This window comes from Bos indicus, chromosome 10 (assembly GCF_029378745.1).
Source record: "Bos indicus isolate NIAB-ARS_2022 breed Sahiwal x Tharparkar chromosome 10, NIAB-ARS_B.indTharparkar_mat_pri_1.0, whole genome shotgun sequence".
Classification (NCBI taxonomy): domain Eukaryota; kingdom Metazoa; phylum Chordata; class Mammalia; order Artiodactyla; family Bovidae; genus Bos; species Bos indicus.
The window spans coordinates 18,756,233-18,779,682 of NC_091769.1; the positions used below are offsets into that span (position 1 = coordinate 18,756,233).

The window sequence follows — 23,450 nt, forward strand, 5'->3', positions numbered from 1 at the left end:
CAAATATTTTCCTGCAGAAAGATAGGGTATACCAACTGTCAAGAGAAAAGTCAAGTGGGCAGCTTATGTTAAATAATAATAGCAGTTAACATTTATTTAGCACTTATTCTGTGTCCTTAAATACCTTATTAATTGAACTCTTTGTAGAACAAGGTCTCAATAACAGGGACTCAAATTTCTCTTTAACTGTAAATAAAACAGTTTCCCTTTTTGTCACCATAAAAGAACCAATCATTACGGAATAGCTAACATTTACCAAGCACTTAGTAGGGACCAGGAACATTCTAAGTACTACATAGGTTTTTTCTCACGTACTCATGAAATACTTATGAGTTGTCCTACAATTACAGTATATTCTTACAGTATATAATTACACATGAAATTATTTAAGGCACAGAGAAGTCATGCAACTCATTTAAGACCACAAAACTTGTAACTGGCAAAGCTGGAGACTGCTTCTTAAGAATTAAGAAAGCTGAACCTAATTTCCTACTACATTTCAGAAGTTTGGGCTGGAACTATTTTTTCCTATGATGGACATAAAGATGACAAATGTTTACACTTAATAGACATATTTTGCAAAGCTCTAATTAGGGGAACTGTCACATAAAAGAAGGAAATAAAAAATGTCCACAGTAACCTATTTTAAAGAGACAAGAATCTAAACATGAAAAATGCCGGGCAAGTTAAAGAACTTGTGAGTGATTGATTAATACCTTATGTCTGAACAAGAGATTAATTTAGGGTAACAAAAGTTGCAAAAAATTATTTTGTATAATGGAATTTCAAGAGATTTTTGCTTCTACATGTAGCAGATGCTAAATTTTAGAAAATGCTAAATTGAGCTCATATAAATAGTTCATAGGCAGGTAAGTGAGGAAATTAGAAGGATATCCATAGAAAATTCAGAATACTGTTTTCCTTATAAAGATTATAAACAGCTCTTCACTTCCACATATCCTCCTTAGAACGAATTTAAAGTTTGGTGTGAAGTAAGCTGAGCTAGAAGCTCTCATTTAAGAGACATTCTTACCTTTTCAGCATTAGAGCGAATGCATTTTACAAAATACGGTTCTGCTTGACCAAGTGTTTCCATCAGCTTGCTTAATGACACCTGCAATACAAAGCAATATAGTTAGCACTGTCTCTCATTCCAAACTGGAAACAAATGATTTATGATGTTGGTAAAATATGCAAAAACAAGTGATAAACACAGAACTAGGTTTGTTTCTGAAAAGCAAATTGTGTACAATGCCATACTGATTAAACTGAGGCCAGTTAAGGACAAGGATGGCAGTTTAACCTTACAGCTGAGAGACTAGCAATGGTAAATACTGCAAATAATTTTAGAGTCATCTAAATATATAATGGGAGCTTCGCAGGTGGCTATATGGTAAAGAATCCACCTGCCAAGCAGGCAATGTTTCAATCCCCGGTTTGGGAAGATCCCCTGGAAAAGGAAATGGCAATCTACTCCAGTATTCTTGCCTGGGAAATCCTATGGATAGAGGAGCCTCACAGGTTATAGTCCTTGGGGTCCCAAAGAGTTGGACATGACTTAGCAACTACACAAGTCTACAATACATTTTTTACTTTTCTTCAGAATTCATGAAACAATTTTATTCAAATGCATGCAGTATTAGAAAGCAACTTTGGGAAAACCATTCAGTAGGGCAGCAGTCCCCAACCTTTCTGATACAAAGGACCAGGTTCATGGAAGACAGTTTTTCCATGAACTGGAGCCGGGTGGGAGGGGGATAGTTTCAGGATGATTCAAGTGCATTACACTGATTGTGCACTTTATTTCTATTATCATGACATCAGCTCCACCTCAGATTATCAAGCATTAGATCTCAGAGGTTGGGGACTCCTGCAGTAGAATATCCAGGAAGGTAGTAGTCTCCTGTTTCAATTTTAACCTTTAAGTATGTAACGATGTTCCCTCTTCCATTCCTGATGCTGATTATTTGTGCTTTGCCTGTTTTTTCCAGGTTAGTCTAACTGGAGGTATATAAATTTTCTGATATTTTCAAAGAACCAGCTTTTTTATTTCATTGGGTTTTCTCTTATTATTTTTCTGTTTTTCATTTCATTGATGATTCTACTTTATAATTTCACTCCTGTTTGCTTTGGGTTTAATGTTCTTGTTTTTCCAGTTTTCTAGGGTAGAACCATAGATTACTGATGTGAGGCTTTTACTTTTTCTAATAAGAGAATTTATTGTTATAAATTAACCTTGGAATACTACTTTAGCTGCACTGCACAAATTTTGATGCTTTATTCTCATTTATTTTTAAAATACTTAAAAATTTTTCCTTCCCCTTTGACTATCTAGAGTAAAAAGTTACAACAGTATAAACTTACAGTTAGCCCCTCCTTTCTTTTGTGCTACTTTGTCGTATGTCTTATTTGTACCTTACAACATACTATTATTTTTGTCTTCTACAACCAATTATCTTTTTTTAAAGGTTCAAAGAAGAAAAAACTTTTTATAGTTACATTCTGTCATTCTGGCAATCTTAATGTTTTGTATAGATCCAAATTCTGTGGTTTTCTCATAATTTTTATCCCAAATTTAACATTCTTATATTGTAGATTTCCTGGAACTGAAATCTCTCAACTTTTGTTTGTCTAAAAAAGTCTCTAACCTTCATTACTCACTTGTGCAGAGAATTTTAGAGTGACAATTTTTTTTTTTTCTTTCAGGCTTTTAAAAATACTACTCTTGAATTCTGGTTTTCATAGTTTATGATGAGAAACATATTGTTATTCTTATTTTCATTTCATAGAACATAAATATCATCTTTTTCCCTTTGGTTGTATTTAAAATTTTCTTTTTTTAACTGGCTTTACCAATTTGATGTGATGTGTCTTGATATGCTTGGCAGGGGGGTGTTTTGCTTAGGACTTGTTGACATTCTTTGATATTTGAGCTTATATTATTCATAAAAATCAGAAAATATTTTTGTCGCTATTTCTTCAAAATTTTTTCTGTATCCCCCTCTTTTGCCTTTCCTTCTTAGATGTCAATTACATCTATGTTCAATGACTTGATATTTTCCCACAAGCTACTAATGCTTTTTTTCATTTTTTTCCCCATCATTGTTTATTACATCTCTCTGCATTTTAAAGTAAATGTAAACTCTAAATCACTAATTACAGGGCTTAGTTCCAATCCCAGCACTAATCCCAACTAATTTATCTCATTTCCAAATATTACAATTTTAATCTCTGAAATGATTAATCATTTGAGTCTTTTTCCTGTCTTCTATTTTTTCTCATTTTTCTCGTTTTTCTTACATCTCTGGACATACTTATATGGTTTATAATAACTATTTGAGATCCTCATCTACTATTTCCATCATCTCTGTTATTTTTACAATCTGTTTCTAATGATTAATTTTTCTATCTTATGGGTGGTTCTTTCCCTGATTCTTCACATGCCTAATAATTTCAGATTGGACACTGGAGTGATTTTATATTCTTTGATTTTGCTGTATTTCTTTAAAGAGCAACAGACAGTTGCCCCTGGGGTTGAGTTACACTGGATCATTTTGATTCTTTCAAGACTTACTTTTATTAAGCTTTGTGAGGGTAGGTTCAGAGCAAAACCTTTTGCATCTGTTTGGGCTCCCTCTCCCTGGGCTACAGCAAACTATCTTTGTGCAGTAACCTGGGACTTGCCTCATTTATTTCCCTTTTCTCAGGGATCATAATCCTGTAATGCTTATTGTCTGATAACTAAAAACACTCTATGTTTACCTTTTGCCTAGTTTTCTAGATGCTCATAATAGAAGGGCAATTCCTATATCAGTTAATCTTTCATGAGTTCTACATTTTCACTTTGATGAAAATAAACATTCATTCACAAGAAGGGTGTGAAGTCATAGACATCTGGCTGCCATCTATCTCCATCACTTCTAATTTCCTCATCTGTACAATAAGAATGATGGTATTCATCTCACAGAATTGCAGGAAAAATAGATAATGCATATGTATAAATATTTAATAAGGAATATGGAAAATGTAGTACATTTATCATTGTTTCTGGATGGTAAATGACTTTTATTTGTTTTTGTTCACTGTATTTTCTAAATAATAAGAAGTTTAGAAAAATTAATTCATTACTCTTATAATATTTAACAACATATTAGAAACATTACAGATGACTCTTTGTAAATGTTAAATACAATACATGAATATAATTTGAAAATATCCATAATTCCTGAGTGTGGGGGATTTTAAGGCACATTATAGGACTATAATTAAGCTTTTATTGTAGTAGCTGTAACGAGTATTCTTCAGATTAAAGACTGAGTTTGATAAAGAGGCTCCTGTAAAAGTCCTGTGATGAAACAAAGGACACAGTAGCTTAATGGTTCTACTCTTCCTTATCATGCAAAGGGGACTAATGCTTCCTTAGATAAATAGGGCCAAGCAACACCTCTCTCTTTTTAAATAATCAAATACCATTAACCCATAGGATTGTGATTTAAGGTTTGTGTAAAATTCATGGCAGAGCTTCCAACATATATTCAATTGTCTTTCCTTTAACTTTATTAGGACCTAGTAAGTTATTTGGCTCTTAAATCTTGTTTTTTTGTGTGTTTTTTTTTGAAGAAAAAACATTTGACCAAGTAGCTTTTATAGAATCAAAATTTTCTCTCGGCCTATGGTGAAAATTGTCTAAAATAAAATGACATTTATAGCTTATAGGTTTAAGGACTATACTTATATAAATCAAACAAGATCATATCCAGTGACATGTTAGTAGATAATTTACATTTAGATATCCTGGATTAAAAAGGAGCACTGAAAAAGTGCTAAAAAATAGAAATATAGCTATCAGTAGATAAAGAAATTTTTAGTTAACAATGCTTTAGTTAGTACTGCTTCTGTGAGTGATAAAGCACAAGGTAGAATAAAATTATCTAAAATACCATTACCCTTCAGATTTTCAGCTCATTTTCATAAATATCTAGCAAATGAACAGAATATTAGAGATAATCTGATAAGAACAGGAAAAATGAAGAGTATTTTGAAATTAATTCTGGAAGTGATTTGGTTAATTTATTATGATATTTATCCCTAAATGCACAGTCATAATAAGATGATCTAGATTCCTATATATACAAAACTAAAATAAAAAGTCAAGAAAAATCTTACAATTCCATTTAGTTAAATAATGATGGCAGTAGCATTAGGTTTAAATACACAGAGAAAAAAACATACATCATTGTGTTAACAGTGCCACATCTGGGCAGTCAACTTTCTGGTGCTTTTCTCTTCAAGTTGAATATAACGAATTCCTCTTCGGGATACGTACTACCCAGAGATGAACAAAAGCACCTGATTTTTCTCCCATCTTTGGTACTTCCAACCAAAAGTACCATTCTACTATAACTTTTTAGTCACATGAATCTTGCAGATCACTTTGACCTTATGATTTCAATCTGAACAAAACAGATTCCTCTTTGTTAAAAATAAAAGGGAAAAAAAGTAAATAGGAAACAACCTGAAACTGAGCACTGATGCTGGGAGGTTTCTTCTTCTTGTGCAAATGAAGAAGAGACTTGGTAATGCGATCCTGTATGGTCAAACTTGTCAGATGCTTTAAAGACTTTACTTCTAGCAAATGCTGAAAAACAGGAGGAAAAATCAAATTCTTCACATAAATTGATCTAAAAATAGGAAAAACAAAGTTGTAGGCCAGTATTTATTATTCCTATGTATGACTGTGGTGAATATGGGAAATTAATATTCATTATCCACTCTACCCATCTTCTGCTTTCTTGCAGAAGTTGATCAGCTAAAAAGAAACTGCATTTCTCAGACTCTCACATCTCAGGTTCTGGATGTGATTAAGTTCCACAATTCCCAAATTAAACTGGGAAGGTCTAACCAAGGCAGATTCAAGGGATTAGATCTGATAAGACAGAGTGCCTGAAGAATTATGGACAGAGGTTCGTGACATTATATAGGAGGCAGGGATCAATACCATCCCCAAGGAAAAGAAATGCAAAAAGACAAAATGGCTGTCTGAGGAGGACTTACAAATAGCTGTGAGAAGAAGAGAAGCAAAAGGCAAGGGAGAAAAGGAAAGATACACCCATTTGAATGCAGAGTTCCAAAGGATAGCAAGGAGAGATAAGAAAGCCTTCCGCAGTGATCTAAGCAAAGAAATAGAGGAAAATAATAAAATGGGAAAGTCTAGAGATTTCTTCAAGAAAATTAGAGCTACCAGTGGAACATTTCACGCAAAGATGGGCTTGATAAAGGACAGAAATGGTATGGACCTAACAGAAGCAGAAGATATTAAGAAGAGGGGGCAAGAATACACAGAAGAACTATACAAAAAAGATCTTCATGACCCAGATAATCACGATGGTGTGATCGCCAACCTAGAGCCAGATATCCTGGAATGTGAAGTCAAATGGGCCTTAGGAAGCATCACTATGAACAAAGGTAGTGGAGGTGATGGAATTTCAGTTAATCTATTTCAAATCCTAAAAGATGATGCTGTGAAAGTGCTGTATTCAATATGCCAGCAAATTTGGAAAACTCAGCAGTGGCCACAGGACTGGAAAAGGTCAGTTTTCATTGCAATCCCAAAGAAAGGCAATGCCAAAGAATGCTCAAACTACCGCAGTTTTGCATTCATCTTATATGCTAGTAAAGTAATGCTCAAAATTCTCCAAACCGGGCTTCATCAGGACCTGAACTGTGAACTTTCAGATGATCAAGCTGGATTTAGAAAAGGCAGAGGAACCAGAGATCAAATTGCCAACGTCCGTTGGAGCATCAAAAAAGCAAGAGAGTTCCAGAAAAACATCTATTTCTGCTTTACTGACTATGCCAAAGCCTTTGACTGTGTGGACCACAACAAACTATGGAAAATTCTGAAAGAGATGGGAATACCAGACCACTTGACCTGCCTCTTGAGAAATCTGTACGCAGGTCAGGAAGCAACAGTTAGACTGGACATGGAACAACAGACTGGTTCCAAATAGGAAAAGGAGTACGTCAAGGCTGTATATCGTCACCCCGCTTATTTAACTATATGCAGAGTACATCATGAGAAACGTTGGGATGGAAGAAGCACAAGCTGGAATCAAGATGGCCGGGAAAAATATCAATAACCTCAGATATGCAGATGACACCACCCTTATGGCAGAAAGTGAAGAAAACTAAAGAGCCTCTTGATGAAAGTGAAAGAGGAGAGTGAAAAAGTTAGCTTAGAACTCAACATTCAGAAAACTAAGACCATGGCATCTAGTCCCATCACTTCATGGCAAATAGATGGGGAAACAGTGGAAATAGTGACAGACTTTATTTTTTTGGGCTCCAAAATCACTGCAGATGGTGACTGCAGCCATGAAATTAAAAGACACTTGCTCCTTGGAAGAAAAGTTATGACCAACCTGGACAGCATGTTAAAAAGCAGAGACATTACTTTGCCAATGAACGTCCATCTAGTCAGATCTATGGTTTTTCCAGAAGTCATGTATGTATATGAGAGTTGGACTATAAAGAAAGCTGAGCCCCGAAGAATTGATGCCTTTGAACTGTGGTGTTGGAGAAGACTCTTGAGAGTCCCTTGGATGGCAAGATCGAACCAGTCTATCCTAAAGAAAATCAGTCCTCAATATTCTTTGGAGGGACTGATGTTGAAGCTGAAACTCCAATACTTTGGTCACCTGATGCAAAGATCTGACTCACTGGAAAAGACCCTGATGCTGGGAAAGACTGAAGGCAGAAGGAGAAGGGGACGACAGAGGATGGGATGGCTGGACGGCATTACCAACTCAATGGACATGAGTTTGAGTAAACTCTGGGAGTTGGTGATGGACAGAGAGGCCTGGGGTGTTGCAGTCCATGGGGTTGCAAAGAGTCAGACACTGCTGAGCTACTGAACTGAACTGATTGAATCAAGGCAGAGGGTTTGGCTACTAGCTTGTTTCTGCCACCAAACACATATACAAAAGTGGTTCAGCTTTCTGTGGCCCCAGTGTCCAGGCACTACTTTTGAGAGTGCTGAGAGACAGCATGCAGGGCATCTGTGTTGTCAGTGCAACTCTAGTAAAAGCACCTTAGTAAGGAAGCCATTAATAATAGCAGCTTCTCCATGAGCCTGGAAGCAGGTGCAATGATCGCAGCGTCCTCATTTTCTAGCTTTTGGAGTACAGCTGAGGTCAGTTCTGCTCTGTAACTTCTGATGATTTCTGTAAGCACCTCTTTGAATTAATACCCTTTATACTTAAAACGGAGAAGGCAATGGCACCCCACTCCAGTACTCTTGCCTGGAAAATCCCATAGACGGAGGAGCCTGGTGGGCTGTAGTCCATGGCGTCGCGAAGAGTCGGACAGGACTGAGCGACTTCACTTTCACTTTTCACTTTCACGCATTGGAAAAGGAAATGGCAACCCACTCCAGTATTCTTGCCTGGAGAATCCCAGGGACAGGGGAGCCTGGTGGGCTGCCATCTATGGGGTCGCAGAGTCGGACACAACTGAAGCGACTTAGCAGACTTAGCAGTAGCAATACTTAAAAAGGGGGCTTCCCTGGTGGGTCAGATGGTAAAGAATCTACCCTCAATGCAAAAGATCCGGATTCACTCCCTGGGTTAGGAAGATCCCCTGGAGAAGGGAAGGGGTACCCACTCCGGTATTCTTGCCTAGAGAATTTCATGCACAGAGGAGCCCGGTGGGCTACAATTCATGGGGTTGCAAAGAGCTGGGCACCAAGGAGCAGTATTTTCTTCTTTTACTATTTAAACATATCCACGGTGATTAGTAACTTGCAGTTGAATCCTGACTCATAGAGACAATAAATTAAATTCAATCCCTAGACTATTCAGTAAGCCAGGAACACATAAACAGGAAAACAAAAATACAGTGCCTTATCAACCTGCATCCTTAAATCCTAATTATTAATCTTAATAAGATAGGAGTTACACATAAAGCAACTAAAGAATACAAAACAGGGTATTAATAAAGGATTTTGGAGCTTCTTTTAGCCAATCACTAATCAATTTTGAAAATCCTACTAATTTACGGCAGTGAGTTTGTCAATGGAAAGAACCTATCTATACAGATGCACAACAATATGTTATTTATAAAGCAGAAAAAGTTTCATTGTATGAGAAGCAGAGATTTGAATTAAAAGCATGATAAATATAGAAGACTAAACAGTATTAATTTTGACAATATAAACATCAAAAAATAAAAACTTCCAAGTGGTAATTTAAGTATAATACACATTTAAATGATTCTACCTAAGGGAAAAAAAATTTCCAACAAACACTTATCATCTATATATAAGAACAGTAAAAAAAAAAAAAAAAAAAGCTTAAAAGAACATGTCCTGTAATCATAAACAAGCAGAAGACTTCAAAAGACAGTTCTCAAAATATACATGACAAGTAACATGACGACAACCAATGTCGCTTTAATCAAAAAACACACCTTTTCTTTAAGGAGATTTACTGCACGTTCAATTGACAAACCTAAAAAGACTGATAAAATTCAGTATACATAAAACAGGCACATTTATGTATTGTTCTTAGGAGTGAAAATCCTTATAACCTTCCTGATATTAAGCAATTTCTTGTCAAGGTATTTATCTAAGGAGAGATCGAATATAACTTCTGACAATGTACTTCAAAAATATAGTGAAAAATTCTGACTAGAGATAACGAATTACACGAAACCTTTTTCATGAAGTTCATCCACACAACTGAACAGTGTACAGACCTAAAAATACTATAAACCTATATTCTGACATGGAGAAATATCTGCAAATACTCTTGACCAAAAAAAGTCACACAAAACAATAATAATATTTACATAAATATATAATGGTATGTGTGTGTGAATTTTCAAAGCTTTTACTTAAGTTGAAATGCTTCCCTTCATGGAACTTAATTGAAAAGCCGAACAAACAAAAAAACCCAAAACAAAAAATCCACATTCATTCTTATCTGCAGATCTTTCCCAATTTTTTCATTTGGAATATTAGACCTTTACACGGGTTGATTTTTCTTAGTATTCAACTTATAGCTTAAATACCCAAACTTTTTCATAAAGTTATTAGTTGCATACCCCAAAAGCAGCCCACCTGTATGCTAATAGTATGTCATTTCATCTTCCTCTTTGCATATAATATCATCTACATCTTTTATTGTTTTTCTCTTTCTCTGAAAGAATCACTACAAGAGAGCAAGAGTTCTTGGACTAGACTGTCTATCCCTGCACGAACAACATCTAAAAAGTGTCTGGTTCTGCATGTGCCGTGCTCAGTTGCTCAGTCGTGTCTGACTCTTTGCAACCCCACAGATTGTAGCCCACTAGGCTCTGCTGTCCATAGAGATGCTCCAGGCAAGCATACTGGAGTGGGTTGCCATGCCCTCCTCCAGGGGATCTTCCCAACCCAGGGACTGAACCCAGGGTTGGGTCAATCTCCCGCATTGCAGGCAGATTCTTTACCGTCTGAGCTACCAGGGAAGCCCCTGGTTCTGCAAACTTAATATTAGCTGGATGAATGAAAGAATGGTTAACAAGTAATGATTTTTCAACAGTGTTTCCTCAGACTTATGCCCATGAAACTCATCATGATTAGATCTATCAAGAAATATTCAATGATTACTACAGATCTGGTTCTGTTCTAACTGGGCAGAATACATCGCATTTAAGTACAAGGAAACGGACTATAAGGACATTAAAAAAAATAAATGATAATCTCAGGGTTACTCCGATTTATGAAGATAAAACAGTGCAAGGAAGAATGGAGATATAAGGCAGAGCAGAACAAGGCAGTGGACAGGAGGAAAGAAGCCAAGAAAGAGATAAAACCAGTTAAGGGACAGTTTCAATAGCCCAGCATGATGTGACAAGGACTGAAATGCAGGTCCAAGATCTAGCAGAAAACAGATAACGGATTTAATTCCTTTCTTAGGTCTTCTGTTCATTATCTACTTTATTCCTTTCTTAACTCCATCTTCATTGTTTAGTTTATTCAGATTAGTCAATTCATTCTTTTTTAAACAATTATTTACTGCCTGCTGTGCATGGTATGGACCTAACAGAAGCAGAAGATATTAAGAAGAGATGGCAAGAATACACAGAAGAACTGTACAGAAAAGATCTTCATGACCCAGATAATCACGATGGTGTGATCACTGACCTAGAGCCAGACATCCTGGAATGTGAAGTCAAGTGGGCCTTAGAAAGCATCACTACAAACAAAGCTAGTGGAGGTGATGGAATTCCAGTTGAGCTATTTCAAATCCTAAAAGATGATGCTGTGAAAGTGCTGCACTCAATATGCCAGCACATTTGGAAAACTCAGCAGTGGCCACAGGACTGGAAAAGGGTAGTTTTCATTCCAATCCCAAAGAAAGGCAATGCCAAAGAATGCTCAAACTACCACACAATTGCACTCATCTCACATGCTAGTAAAGTAATGCTCAAAATTCTCCAAGCCAGGCTTCAGCAATATATGAACCGTGAACTTCCTGATGTTCAAGCTGGTTTTAGAAAAGGCAGAGGAACCAGAGATCAAATTGCCAACATCCGCTGGATCATGGAAAAAGCAAGAGAGTTCCAGAAAAACATCTATTTCTGCTTTATTGACTATGCCAAAGCCTTTGACTGTGTGGATCACAATGAACTGTGGAAAATTCTAAAAGAGATGGGAATACCAGACCACCTGACCTGCCTCTTGAGAAATCTGTATGCAGGTGAGGAAGCAAGTCAGAACTGGACATGGAACAACAGACTGGTTCCAAATAGGAAAAGGAGTACATCAAGGCTGTATATTGTCACCCTGTTTATTAACTTATATGCAGAGTACATCATGAGAAACGCTGGACTGGAAGAAACACAAGCTGGAATCAAGATTGCAAGGAGAAATATCAATAACCTCAGATATGCAGATGATACCACTCTTACGGCAGAAAGTGAAGAGGAACTAAAAAGCCTCTTGATGAAAGTGAAAGTGGAGAGTGAAAAAGTTGGCTTAAAGCTCAACATTCAGAAAACGAAGATCATGGCATCCGGTCCCATCACTTCATGGGAAATAGATGGGGAAAGAGTGGAAACAGTGTCAGACTTTATTTTTCTGGGCTCCAAAATCACTGCAGATGGTGACTGCAGCCGTGAAATTAAAAGACGCCTACTCCTTGGAAGGAAAGTTATGACCAACCTAGACAGCATATTCAAAAGCAGAGACATTACTTTGCCAACAAAGGTTAGTCTAGTCAAGGCTATGGTTTTCCCTGTGGTCATGTATGGATATGAGAGTTGGACTGTGAAGAAGGCTGAGCGCCGAAGAATTGATGCTTTTGAACTGTGGTGTTGGAGAAGACTCTTGAGAGTCCCCTGGACTGCAAGGAGATCCAACCTGTCCATTCTGAAGGAGATCAGCCCTGGGATTTCTTTGGAAGGAATGATGCTAAAGCTGAAACTCCAGTACTTTGGCCACCTCATGAGAAGAGTTGACTCATTGGAAAAGATTCTGATGCTGGGAGGGATTGCGGGCAAGAGGAAAAGGGGACGACGGAGGGTGAGATGGCTGGATGGCATCACTGACTCGATGGACGTGAGTCTCAGTGAACTCCAGGAGTTGGTGATGGACAGGGAGGCCTGGCGTGCTGCGATTCCTGGGGTCGCAAAGAGTCGGACACGACTAAGCGACTGATCTGATCTTATCTGTGCAAGGTGCTGTAGATACAAATATTAAGAAGATATTGCTCATGCTGTTAAAGAGAACTAAAATGGATAATAAACTTATCTTCAAGGTTTGAGCATGAGTGACTACAAAATTCAGTAGGGCAGGAACACAGCAAAATCTCTTAGGGCATAAGTCTGAGATATGAGCAGGATGTCACAGTAGAAATGTACAACAGTGGAACTGCGGGTAAAAGACTGGAAATTTAAAGGCAGATCAAATTATAGATATATTTAATAGAAGTGATTGAAGGTTTCAAGGTATGAGAGGGAAAGTACTCTCTAGAAGAAAAAAGTACTATCCAAACAGAACTATATTAACAGAGGGCTAAGGGCTGTTGGAGGTAACATGTGTTTAATATTTGCCTGTGTTTATTCAGAATGGTAAAAAAAAAAAAAAAAGCATTCTAAATCCTGCCTTTATCAATAAAATGAGATGCTAGAGGTGCCCTTAATACAAGTAACTGAATCTTATTTCCAGTAGCAATAAAAGTTGTAGGAATATGTACATCAATGATTCACACTCAAGGTAAGAAAGCAGTTTCAGATTTCACAAAAGAGCAAAAAGGAAAAAAAGTTTAGGTTATTTGCATTGCTGCTGCTTCCTTCCACACCACATATAAAACTAACTTAATGCAACAGAAAGAACTTAGTCAGAAATGACCATGGTCAATGAGGATCTAGGATCTGCTAATTTAATTTTATAAATATAAAAATTTATTTTGTCTTGGTTTGAACTGGACTGCAAGAAACAAGCAAAACATTCACTAAGCATAATTAGAAAAAATAAGGTATATTTAAATAAGGGTAGGAATCTAAGATGAAGAGTGAGGTTACTAATCAAACTACACATTATACATACATGTATGTACACATATAAGCCACAAATTCAACTCTAACATTTTGGTACAAAATATGAAGAAAGTAATTATTTACTGAATACTAATCATGCACATGGGCTGCCCTGGTGGCTCAGTGGTGAACACATGCTGCCAATGCAGGAGACAGAGGTTTGATCCCTGGGCCAGGAAGATCCTCTGGAGTAGGAAATGGCAACCTACTCCAGGATTCTTTTTTTTTTTTTTTCCACTCCAGGATTCTTGCCTGGGAAAACCCATGGACAGAGGAGCCTGGTACACTACAGTTCATGGGGTCACAAAAGAGTTGGACACGACTTAGCAACAACAACAATAATCATGCACATACCAAATATATATATTTCATCCTAACGTATATTATCCCCCACATCACAAATGAAGAGACAGAAGTTAAGACAAGTTAGAGAATTTACTCCAAAGATCAGAGAGCAAGTAACAACAGATCCATCATTTGAATGTAAGTCAGTTTTACTCCAAGGTCTATACTCTCATAGACTATGTTGCCTCTCTAATATTAAATATATGTACTTGAATACACAAGACATGTATACCTGTGGTGGATTCATGTCAATGTATAGCAAAACCAATACAATATTGTCAAGTAATTAGCCTCCAATTAAAATAAATAAATTTATATTTAAAAAAAGAATACACAAGACACTAAAATAAACAAAAAATTAGCTATATATATTTAATTTTTAAAAATTGAGAAACAGATGGGATTCCTGTGATTGATAACTGAATGGTATTATTGACTTCAGATGTATCTAACATATTCTTGTTGACTATCATATGAAGTTTAAGAAGTTACAAAACAGTGTATATATAGATACAAGGAGTCACTCTGCTGTACAGCAGAAATTAATACATTTTAAATCAATAGTTCAATTTAAAAAATAAGTTATCCATCTGAAGAGAATGAAAAGAACAGGGCAAACACTAGATCCACAGGTGGCATTCAAAATACTAAAAGGCTAATGAGACAGTGAAGGAAAAAAAAGAAAGACAAATGAACAATAACAAATATTTGACAAAGAACAGGTATGGTCTCCTCTCCTCTCTACATAAAATTTTTCATGATAAGAACATAATCACAAACCACTCAGTAAATTTTCTTTGTGGTTTAAAACACATTTTCCACTACCACAAACCACATCAGCAATGCATTCAATTTTATTAGGAAATATAAGGCGACTCAAGTAGAAGGAAAAACTACAGTTTCATTTTCTTGTTTCTTAAACTAGAGAATTTTGAGAATAAACAGCCCTTTTTCAGTTCTTTTAAAATTTTTGAATTATGTTCATTAACAAAGTTAATGACAGGACTCTTTGGAAGGGCACAAGAGACAGAAAAACTCTAAGACTGTTCTTTAGTAAATCTAATAAACATTTTGGCAAGCAGATTAGAGTAAGCAAATTACAAGTCCTGGGTCAAATTATGCCCATTGTTTTTATAAGATTTCTATGGTTGAAAAAACTTACATGAAATTCAAGTTTCAGTATCCATAAATAAAGTTTTATTGGAATACAGTCACAATCATTCAGTTACATACTGTCTACACCTGCATTTGTGCTATGACAGCAGAGCCAAGTAGTTATAACCCAGACCAGATGAGCCTGCCAAGTCTAACTGGACCTTTACAGAAAAACCAGGCTAACTAATGTTAATGATGATGACAGAAATTATTTTTAAATCAGATAAAATTTAAAAATTTTTAATTAGATAAAATTCAGAATGTCTCCTTAACCTGATTTAAGAAGAAATGAAAAAAATCTATGCAGAGGCAATTACTCAACAAAAATTTACATCTATATTCAGAAGCTTTTCAAACACTAGAAAGTGAGATACATTACAAATATTCACCAGCATTAAGCTTTGCCATTTCATAGTAACATCCAGCATTATTTCTAAAATGGTTTTAACTGAACATACACAATCTGTATTTTGGGTACAAATAAGATATTTCTTGTTTATGATTTCTAAAGATTGTTTGCATGAATAATTAAAAAAAAATCATGAAGTGAGGCACAGAGGAAAAAATATTTTCATAATACTCACCTTTGGAAGCCCCGGTTTGGATTTGAAATTTTTGTTTCTCCTATAGAGACAAATCTTACATTAGAAGGAAAAAAAAAACAACAACATCGGAAAGATGAATTTCAAGTTCTCTACAAAAAGAACATTATATACCCACTTCCAAGTTATAGGTCCTTTAAATGAAAACACTGTCTAATTCAACTAAGCAGGCACCTTTGGGAAGGAAGGATAAGCAAAGTAAAGACATGCCTGCTCCGTAATACAGGTACAAACAGACTGAGCTTGACGATCAGTAACATAATATAGATTCAAAGCTCAAGTTTCATTTTCTTTTGGACCCTAACAGGGCTCTGCATTCTTAACCTACAGAGGCTTTGTTTCTGTCATTTTAAACTTAAAAAGATGCCTAATTTCATGAATTATTAAAATGTACTTTTCACTAAGACTTATGATCTTCCATTTTCAGAAACTATAAATTCTGCTCTGCTCTTTTATTCCTTATTCATAATTCAATATCACACTTCGATCAAACCTTTTTTTTTTCTTTAATGGCTACAAAAAAGGAATAAAACCCAGTGCTTATGAACATGGGCTGGGGAATCAGGAAGACCTGGGCTTGTTGAATCTGAGCTCTATCACCTACCAAGGTATGATTTTAATCTCTTTAAAATTTGGTTTCATTATGTAACAGTGTAAAAATGATAATGTAAGACAAAGTAAGAATGATAATACTATCAACCTCACAGAGTTGCTGTGAGGATTAAATGCGTTTATTCAAAATTCTGGAATGTAGCATGACATATAAACTGAGCCTATTAACACTGTTAAGAGATGACTTAGGGATTAAGAAATATAATCCAGTCACACTTCTAGCTAACGGTCAAAAAAATGCTTTGGAAGTGTTTTAAATATATTGATATGGGTAGGTAAGAACTTTTTACTGGTCCACCACGCACGGTTAATATCTATATCCTGAAACCAGTTCTACATCAGGTAAGGAGAAACAGCAGGTTTTGGCAAGTATTATGTATCACCATACAGGTGCCCCTTGAACAACACAAGTTTAGACTGTAAGGGTCCAGTTACACATGGAATTCTTTCAACATGAACTACAACAGTACTACTTGATCTGACATTGGCTGAATCTGTGGATGTGGAATCACAGATACTGAGGAGCAGTGGATATGGAGGGCTGACTATAAGAAACACACAAATTTTCCATTGTGTAGAAGGTTGGCACCTCTAACCCATGCAGTGTTGAACGGTCAACCGTTATGTGGTCCCATTCACCATTTTGTAAGAGATTTACCTGCCCAACTTGTTAAGACTGCCAGAATAAAGGGCAATTGCAGTTAAAAACTAGGAATCCTAAAAAAAAGCTAACAGTATTTGCTCTCTCTGGATGTAGAGTCTGTAAAACAGCAATAAAGAATCATCTCCGTAAGTATATTCAGTCATGACCTCCTAGTAAGATGAAAACAAATAAACAAATACCAGCTTTATAATATATGAGACTGTCACAGTTCTAAATTCTGACTACTTTTCAATCTTGTTTCACTTAAAATTCCACTCATGAAAATAATGCTTCACAATTACCTCTCTTCTTTTTTAGTCAGAAAATTTAAATCAGTTATAAAAAAAGGCAAGCGATATTGTTGATCAATACTAACGTGAGAATCCCATGGGCTCTCTCCAAGAGTTTGCTGCTAGCTGAATTAGCGAATATCCCATCTTTATCAAGCAAGGAGGTGTTACTTGATAGTTTACTCTGGCGAATCCCAGTTCTGCCATTCCAGGCAAAATCAAATGTTTCACTGTAAAAATTAAATATAGTACAGTTTCCTTAATTGAGACATCCCTAACATTCCAGAAATTTCTTTTAAAAGTAAAACAAAGCTTTAAACATGAAAGTTAAAATTTAGAAAAAATACTAAACCAGCAGAAAATGGTTTTATCAAAGAGATTACTGATCAATTTGGGCTAATCTTTTAGTCTCCCAGAACCAAATATTTCTAGGATTCTACCACATTCACATTCAAAAGTACATGATGAGCACACCATATAGCTAACCGTACCATTCAACAATCAGTAAATAATATAACATATTATAAGATACTGTCATGTCTTCTGTCTTTGTTTCAGGTCCAAAATCCCACAGCAAAAGAGACACTGATGTATAGAACAGTCTTTTGGACTCTGTGGGAGAGGGAGAGGGGGGGATGATTTGGGAGAATGGCACTGAAATACGTATAATATCATATATGGAACGAGTCGCCAGTCCAGGTTCGATGCACGATACTGGATGCTTTGGGGCTGGTGCACTGGGACGACCCAGAGGGATGGTATGGGGAGGGAGGAGGGAGGAGGGTTCAGGATGGGGAACACATGTATACCTGTGGCGGATTCATTTCGATATTTGGCAAAACCAATACAATATTGTAAAGTTTAAAAAAAAAAATAAGTAATCTTGAAACTGTTAAAGAGGGTACTGTTAATTTAGATACCTGGGTGAAGGTAAAAAACAACTAAAAACTTATCCTATAAATATGATTAAAAATGTTCTGGACCCCCATCATGAGGCTGTTGGATAGCCTATGAGAGAGGCTATAGCGGTAGATGGTAGTAGGTCTCCACCTTCTGCACAGATCATATTTTCTGCCATTGACGAAGAAAAGGAGGGAGACTGTGCTCTACCTCCAGAGGACTGAGAGGGCTTACAGGACGCTGCGGCCGGGTGCCCTGGCGAGCCCCCTCTCCCTCTACACAAACCTTACAAATTTATCCAACAATTTCTGATTTAAGGCGACTACCCCACCTCCGCTTGCACCTCCCAGGGCCTAGGAATTCTCCAGTTTACATCCAAAGCCTCTCAGAACATTGCCTAAGGTTGAAAAAGATAAAAAAGTTTTCTTTTAAACAAAGGAGCTTTTAAAGAATATACAATATACTATACAGAGCCTGCTCCTTGCAGAAAAACCCCCTCAGGGGAGCCTCACCCAAGCAAAAAAAAAAAAGAGAAAAAGAAAAAAGAAAAAAAAAAGTATATATTAGCCCAAGTGTAACCACTTCTTTGAGTTTCACTTCTTTTCTGAGAATATTCAATGTACGTAAAATAGAAATAAAAACTGTTTGCTTTTTTCCCTGTTAACTATCTTTCATTAGTTTAATTTACAGGCCTATAGCCACTGAACCTAAGAAGGCAGAGGACAGTTTCATACCATAAAATTTGATGTATATAACATTATCAAAACAATAAAACTATAGAAAAGAACAGGTTAGTGGTTGCCAGAGACAGGAAAGGGACATGAAGAAAAAGAAGAATACAAATAAGCAGTATGAATTAATTCTTTTATGATGATGAAAGAGTTCTGCATGCTGACTGTGGTGCTGGTTACACAAATCTATGTTGCTGTTGTTTAGTCACTAAGTGGTGTCTGACTCTATTGGGACCCCATGGACTGTAGCCCACCAGGCTCCTCTGTCATGGGATTTGCCAGGCAAGAATACTGGAGTGGGTTGCTATTTCCTTCTCTAGGGCATCTTCCCGACCCAGGGATTGAACCCGTGTTTTCTGCGTTGGCAGGTGGATTCTTTATCACTGAGCCACCAAGGAGATAAAATTGCAAAGAAACTACATATATACAAACAAAGATTTATTTTAAATGGTGAAAACTATAGTCTAGTTAATATTAATGAAACAATGTAATTTTCCTGGTTTTGATAATGTACTACTACTATATAAGATTCTTTTAAGGAAAACTGAATGAAGAGTACATAGAACTCTAAAAACTATATTTCCTTTGTACTCTTTTTGAAACTATTTAAAAATGGGGTATAACCTTAAAATATTTATTTTCCCATTAGTTCTTTACTTAAATTATACCACTTTTTAGATAGCCAGGACAATATCTTCAACATCTTTTAATAGCTTTGTTCTATCCTCCCGGTCAAGTTTCTAATGAAGAACGACAGAAAATAATCAAACATGAAAAACTTTATCTATAAAAATTTTCATGAATACCAAAAAATTAGAAACAACCTAAATAGCCAACAATTGGAAATAAATGAAGAAATCATGTCATAACCACACCAATGGGAGTCTATAAGGTCATTAAAAATCATGTCAAAGAATAGTTATTTAATGGCATAAAAAATTGTCTGCATATATTATCAAATCTAAAAGTACTGCTGCATGGTATGGTTTTGTTTAAGACAATTATATTTATACATAAGGAAAGAAGAATATATATAAGAAAAATTTTATGGGCAAAGTAGACATTTGCTGAAAAAAGATATATGTATCATCAAAAAAGATACACAAATCACCAATGAGCACATAAAAAGATGCTGAACATGATTATTAGGGAAATACAAACCAACGCTACAGGAGATACTACTTTAATCCCATTAAGACAGGCAATAACAAAACAACAAGGATGTGGAGAAATTGGAACCTTTATCCATTACTAGTGGGAAGGTAATGAAGCCTTTATCTCTCACTCAAGGAAAATGTACACAGCTAAAAACAGATTTATATTTGCATTTCCTTGTTTCACAAGTGAAGTCACTCAGTCATATCTGACTCTTTGCGACCCCATGACAGTAGTAGACTATGAGGCTCCGCCGTCCATGGGATTTTCCAGGCAAAATACTGGAGTGGGCTGCCATTTCCTTCTCCAGGGGATCTTCCCAACCCAGGGATCAAACCCAGGTCTCCTGCATTGCAGACAGACGCTTTACCGTCTGAGCCAAAGACTACCTCAATTCTTCGTCCTAGATCACCACCAAATTGGTTGTTCCACTCTTATATTTATGACTCACTAATTAGGAATATTCCATAGGTAAGGTCCAAAAACCTCTACTCAGTATATACAAGCTAATAATTTCATGACTCATTTGATTTTCTAATTATCTGTTTTTCTATCTTCTCCATCTTCTCACCAATTTTCTCTAAAATATGTCTAAAATAAACTCACCAATACAACAAATATGAACTGGAAGGATCTCCTGTTAAGGCTACTAGCTGGTTTTATCCTGATAACATTACTTCAGTGCCAAATATCTTTCTTTATTGTATGCAAAGGAAAAGAATCAAGCTAGTGTGATCAATTTCTCTGTGAAGAAGGGTCTCATAAATGAGCTTATACACACATCTTTACGAAATTAGACTGTCTTTCCATGAATCCCTAAATTCAGTTAGCTGCTTGAACCCAGAATGATTAATCTTAAACCAAAATATCAGACTATTTCAACTAATGTATAAAAACAGAAGCCCATACAGATCACCTCAGACATCCAAAATTGAAAGCAGTACAAAGAAACACAAACTTGGGAATTTCCTGGTGGTCCAGTGGTTAGGATATGGCACTTTCACTGTGGTGGCCCAGGTTCAGTCCCTAGTCGGGGAATTAAGGTCCCACAAGCCACTCACAGCAGTCAAAAAAAAAAAAGGAAAGAAAGAAAGTCCATGTGTTCCTGTGGCGGATTCATTTCGATATTTGGCAAAACTAATACAATATTGTAAAGTTTAAAAATAAAATAAAATTTAAAAAAGAAAGAAAGAAAGTCCATAAATTAGGAATTAGGAAATTTATAAGCATTAAATTGCTTTGGGAAATGCAACAAGTCACAGTTCCTTTTTTTTTTTTTCACACAAATCAAGAAAATGAGATCCTTAGGTTAGGGATCTTTAATGACCAGGGTAAGAACACTGCCAGTATATTGAAATAAAGGTACATAGGATCACCAGATTAATGATTTCATTTGTTCTTGAGTAAAATCTAACATGCACATATAATGGTGATTTTTGTCAGCAGCCAACTGCCATACATACACTACAAAGATAGTAAGTCATTCAATCATTCAATTTGCTGACATTAAAGATAAGTAGAGTTGAGGTCAGATACCTGGGCTGTGAAAGTTCTTGTAGGTTAAAACAGTGAACCAAGACTTCTTATTATACGCAATAAAGAGTTGTAAAAAAGTTGTGGAGCAGAGAAGTGACAATATACATTAGAAAGACATAGTAACTCAAAATGGAAAACCTGATCAATGAAGTTAAACCATAATTCTAAATACTAAATAGATCGTCCTAATTTTAGTGTCTTACCAGGGCACTAAGAAGCTCAATTCTCTCGATGTTCAAAATGTACCCAGAAAACTTTAGATACTAAACAATGTTCTTTTGCTCATTTAAAATACAATCTTTATAAAACAGTATATGCAAAGGAAACAGGAGTTTTAATTACAAACTCAGAAAATTACTTGTACTTGTTACTTTCAAATTTTACTCAAGAATTCTTCACTGAATATGGTAAAGGTAAGCTGCGATTACCACATTCATCAATAAAAGATACTGGAGTGTTTAAATGTGGCAAAAGTTTAAAGAAAAGGTTTCAGATGGTTTGATATAAATCAAATTACTCAGTTATTACTTACCAGTAAGATTTCTCCATGGAAAGAAGAAAAAACCCATTACTTTTGCAAAAGATATAAAATGCCAGAAAAGTCTCAGAAATGAAAACATATGAACTCATTTTTAATCATTCTAGGGAAACTTTTTGTAATTGCACAACCATTTTACCAGAAGCAATCTTAGACAATATACTCTATTGTTAACTCTAACCTTATTATACGTTTTATAAAAGTTTTAAGAAGGTTTTTTTAAAGGCCTGATTTTCTTCATATTTTTAAAGCCCCAGAAGTATTATTACTAAGAATTCGAGCTATTTCTTCTGTACTTCCTTGAAAACATAAACCAAACATACTTACTGTTGGTTTTTTTCATTTAGAGTATTCATGCCCTGGAGATCAGAAAGAGGTGTTCTGGGATTTTTCCGAGTTATATCTAGTGTATAGAAAGCAAAAATTTTCAATCAATGCTACCAGAAACTAAACACAAAACAGTTTTTCTAAGATCAAATGAAATTAATATACTTAAATAGCAAATATTGCTAAACATATCAGAAACATCTACACTTGATCTTAGCCAAAGGCTGAGAAGCGATATCAGAAACATCTAAATAAAAATATGAACCAAGTCCCATGACTGTTACTTATAAATCTTAGTCAACAATGAAACCAATTAGGGAATTTAATAATAAATTCTTTACATTCTTCTCTCATTTAAATATATTTAGGAAATCCAAGGGTAACTGGGCTGAAGGCCTAGAAGTATACAAGTTCTTTTATTATTTTAATATTAAATATTTAATCATTTAGTGTCCAAAAAATTCTTAATTTATTTGCATCACTTTTCAGCAACAGTATATTGCTGACATGAATTATAGATTTTAGAAATCAATTAATCTTATAAAGACACTGATAATCAAAGACGATGAATTGCTTCCTCAGAAATAACAATATTTTTTATTTTATTTTTTTAGAAATAACAATATTTTTTAAACTAAAACTCTAATTTAAAAAATAAGCAGGAGATTTGAATAGACATTTTTCCCAAAGAAGATGCACAGATGGCTCACAAGCACATAAAAAGATGCTCAACTTCATTAATCACCAGGGAAATGCAAATCAAAACCAAAATGAGACATCACTTCACACCAGTCAGAAAGGCTATCATTAAAAAACACAAACAATAAGTGCTGGCAAGGATGTGGAGAAAGGCAGTGCTCATACACTACTGATGGGGATATAAATTGGTGCAGCCACTGTGAAAACAGTATGGAGGTTTCTCAAAAAACTAAAATGGAACTACTACATGATCGAGCAATTCCACTCCTGGATACACATCTGGAAAAAATGAAAATGCTAATTTGAAAAGACACATGCACTCAATGATCACAGCAGTCC

The 23,450-nt window shown here is 35.6% G+C and overlaps 1 protein-coding gene across 11 annotated transcripts in view; it reads right to left on the reverse strand.

Annotated features, from left to right (window-relative positions):
• The window catches only part of MYO9A (myosin IXA), a 258,450-nt gene that overhangs the window by 82,422 nt on the left and 152,578 nt on the right, over positions 1-23,450 (reverse strand). For all 11 annotated transcript variants that reach the window (XM_019968212.2, XM_019968211.2, XM_019968209.2 and 8 more), the window contains 5 exons: positions 22,413-22,488; positions 17,312-17,455; positions 15,663-15,702; positions 5,516-5,638; positions 1,034-1,114 (listed from right to left, as the gene is read on the reverse strand). In XM_019968212.2, the coding sequence (XP_019823771.1) occupies positions 1,034-1,114; positions 5,516-5,638; positions 15,663-15,702; positions 17,312-17,455; positions 22,413-22,488 (464 nt within the window). The remainder of the gene's footprint in view (positions 1-1,033; positions 1,115-5,515; positions 5,639-15,662; positions 15,703-17,311; positions 17,456-22,412; positions 22,489-23,450) is intronic.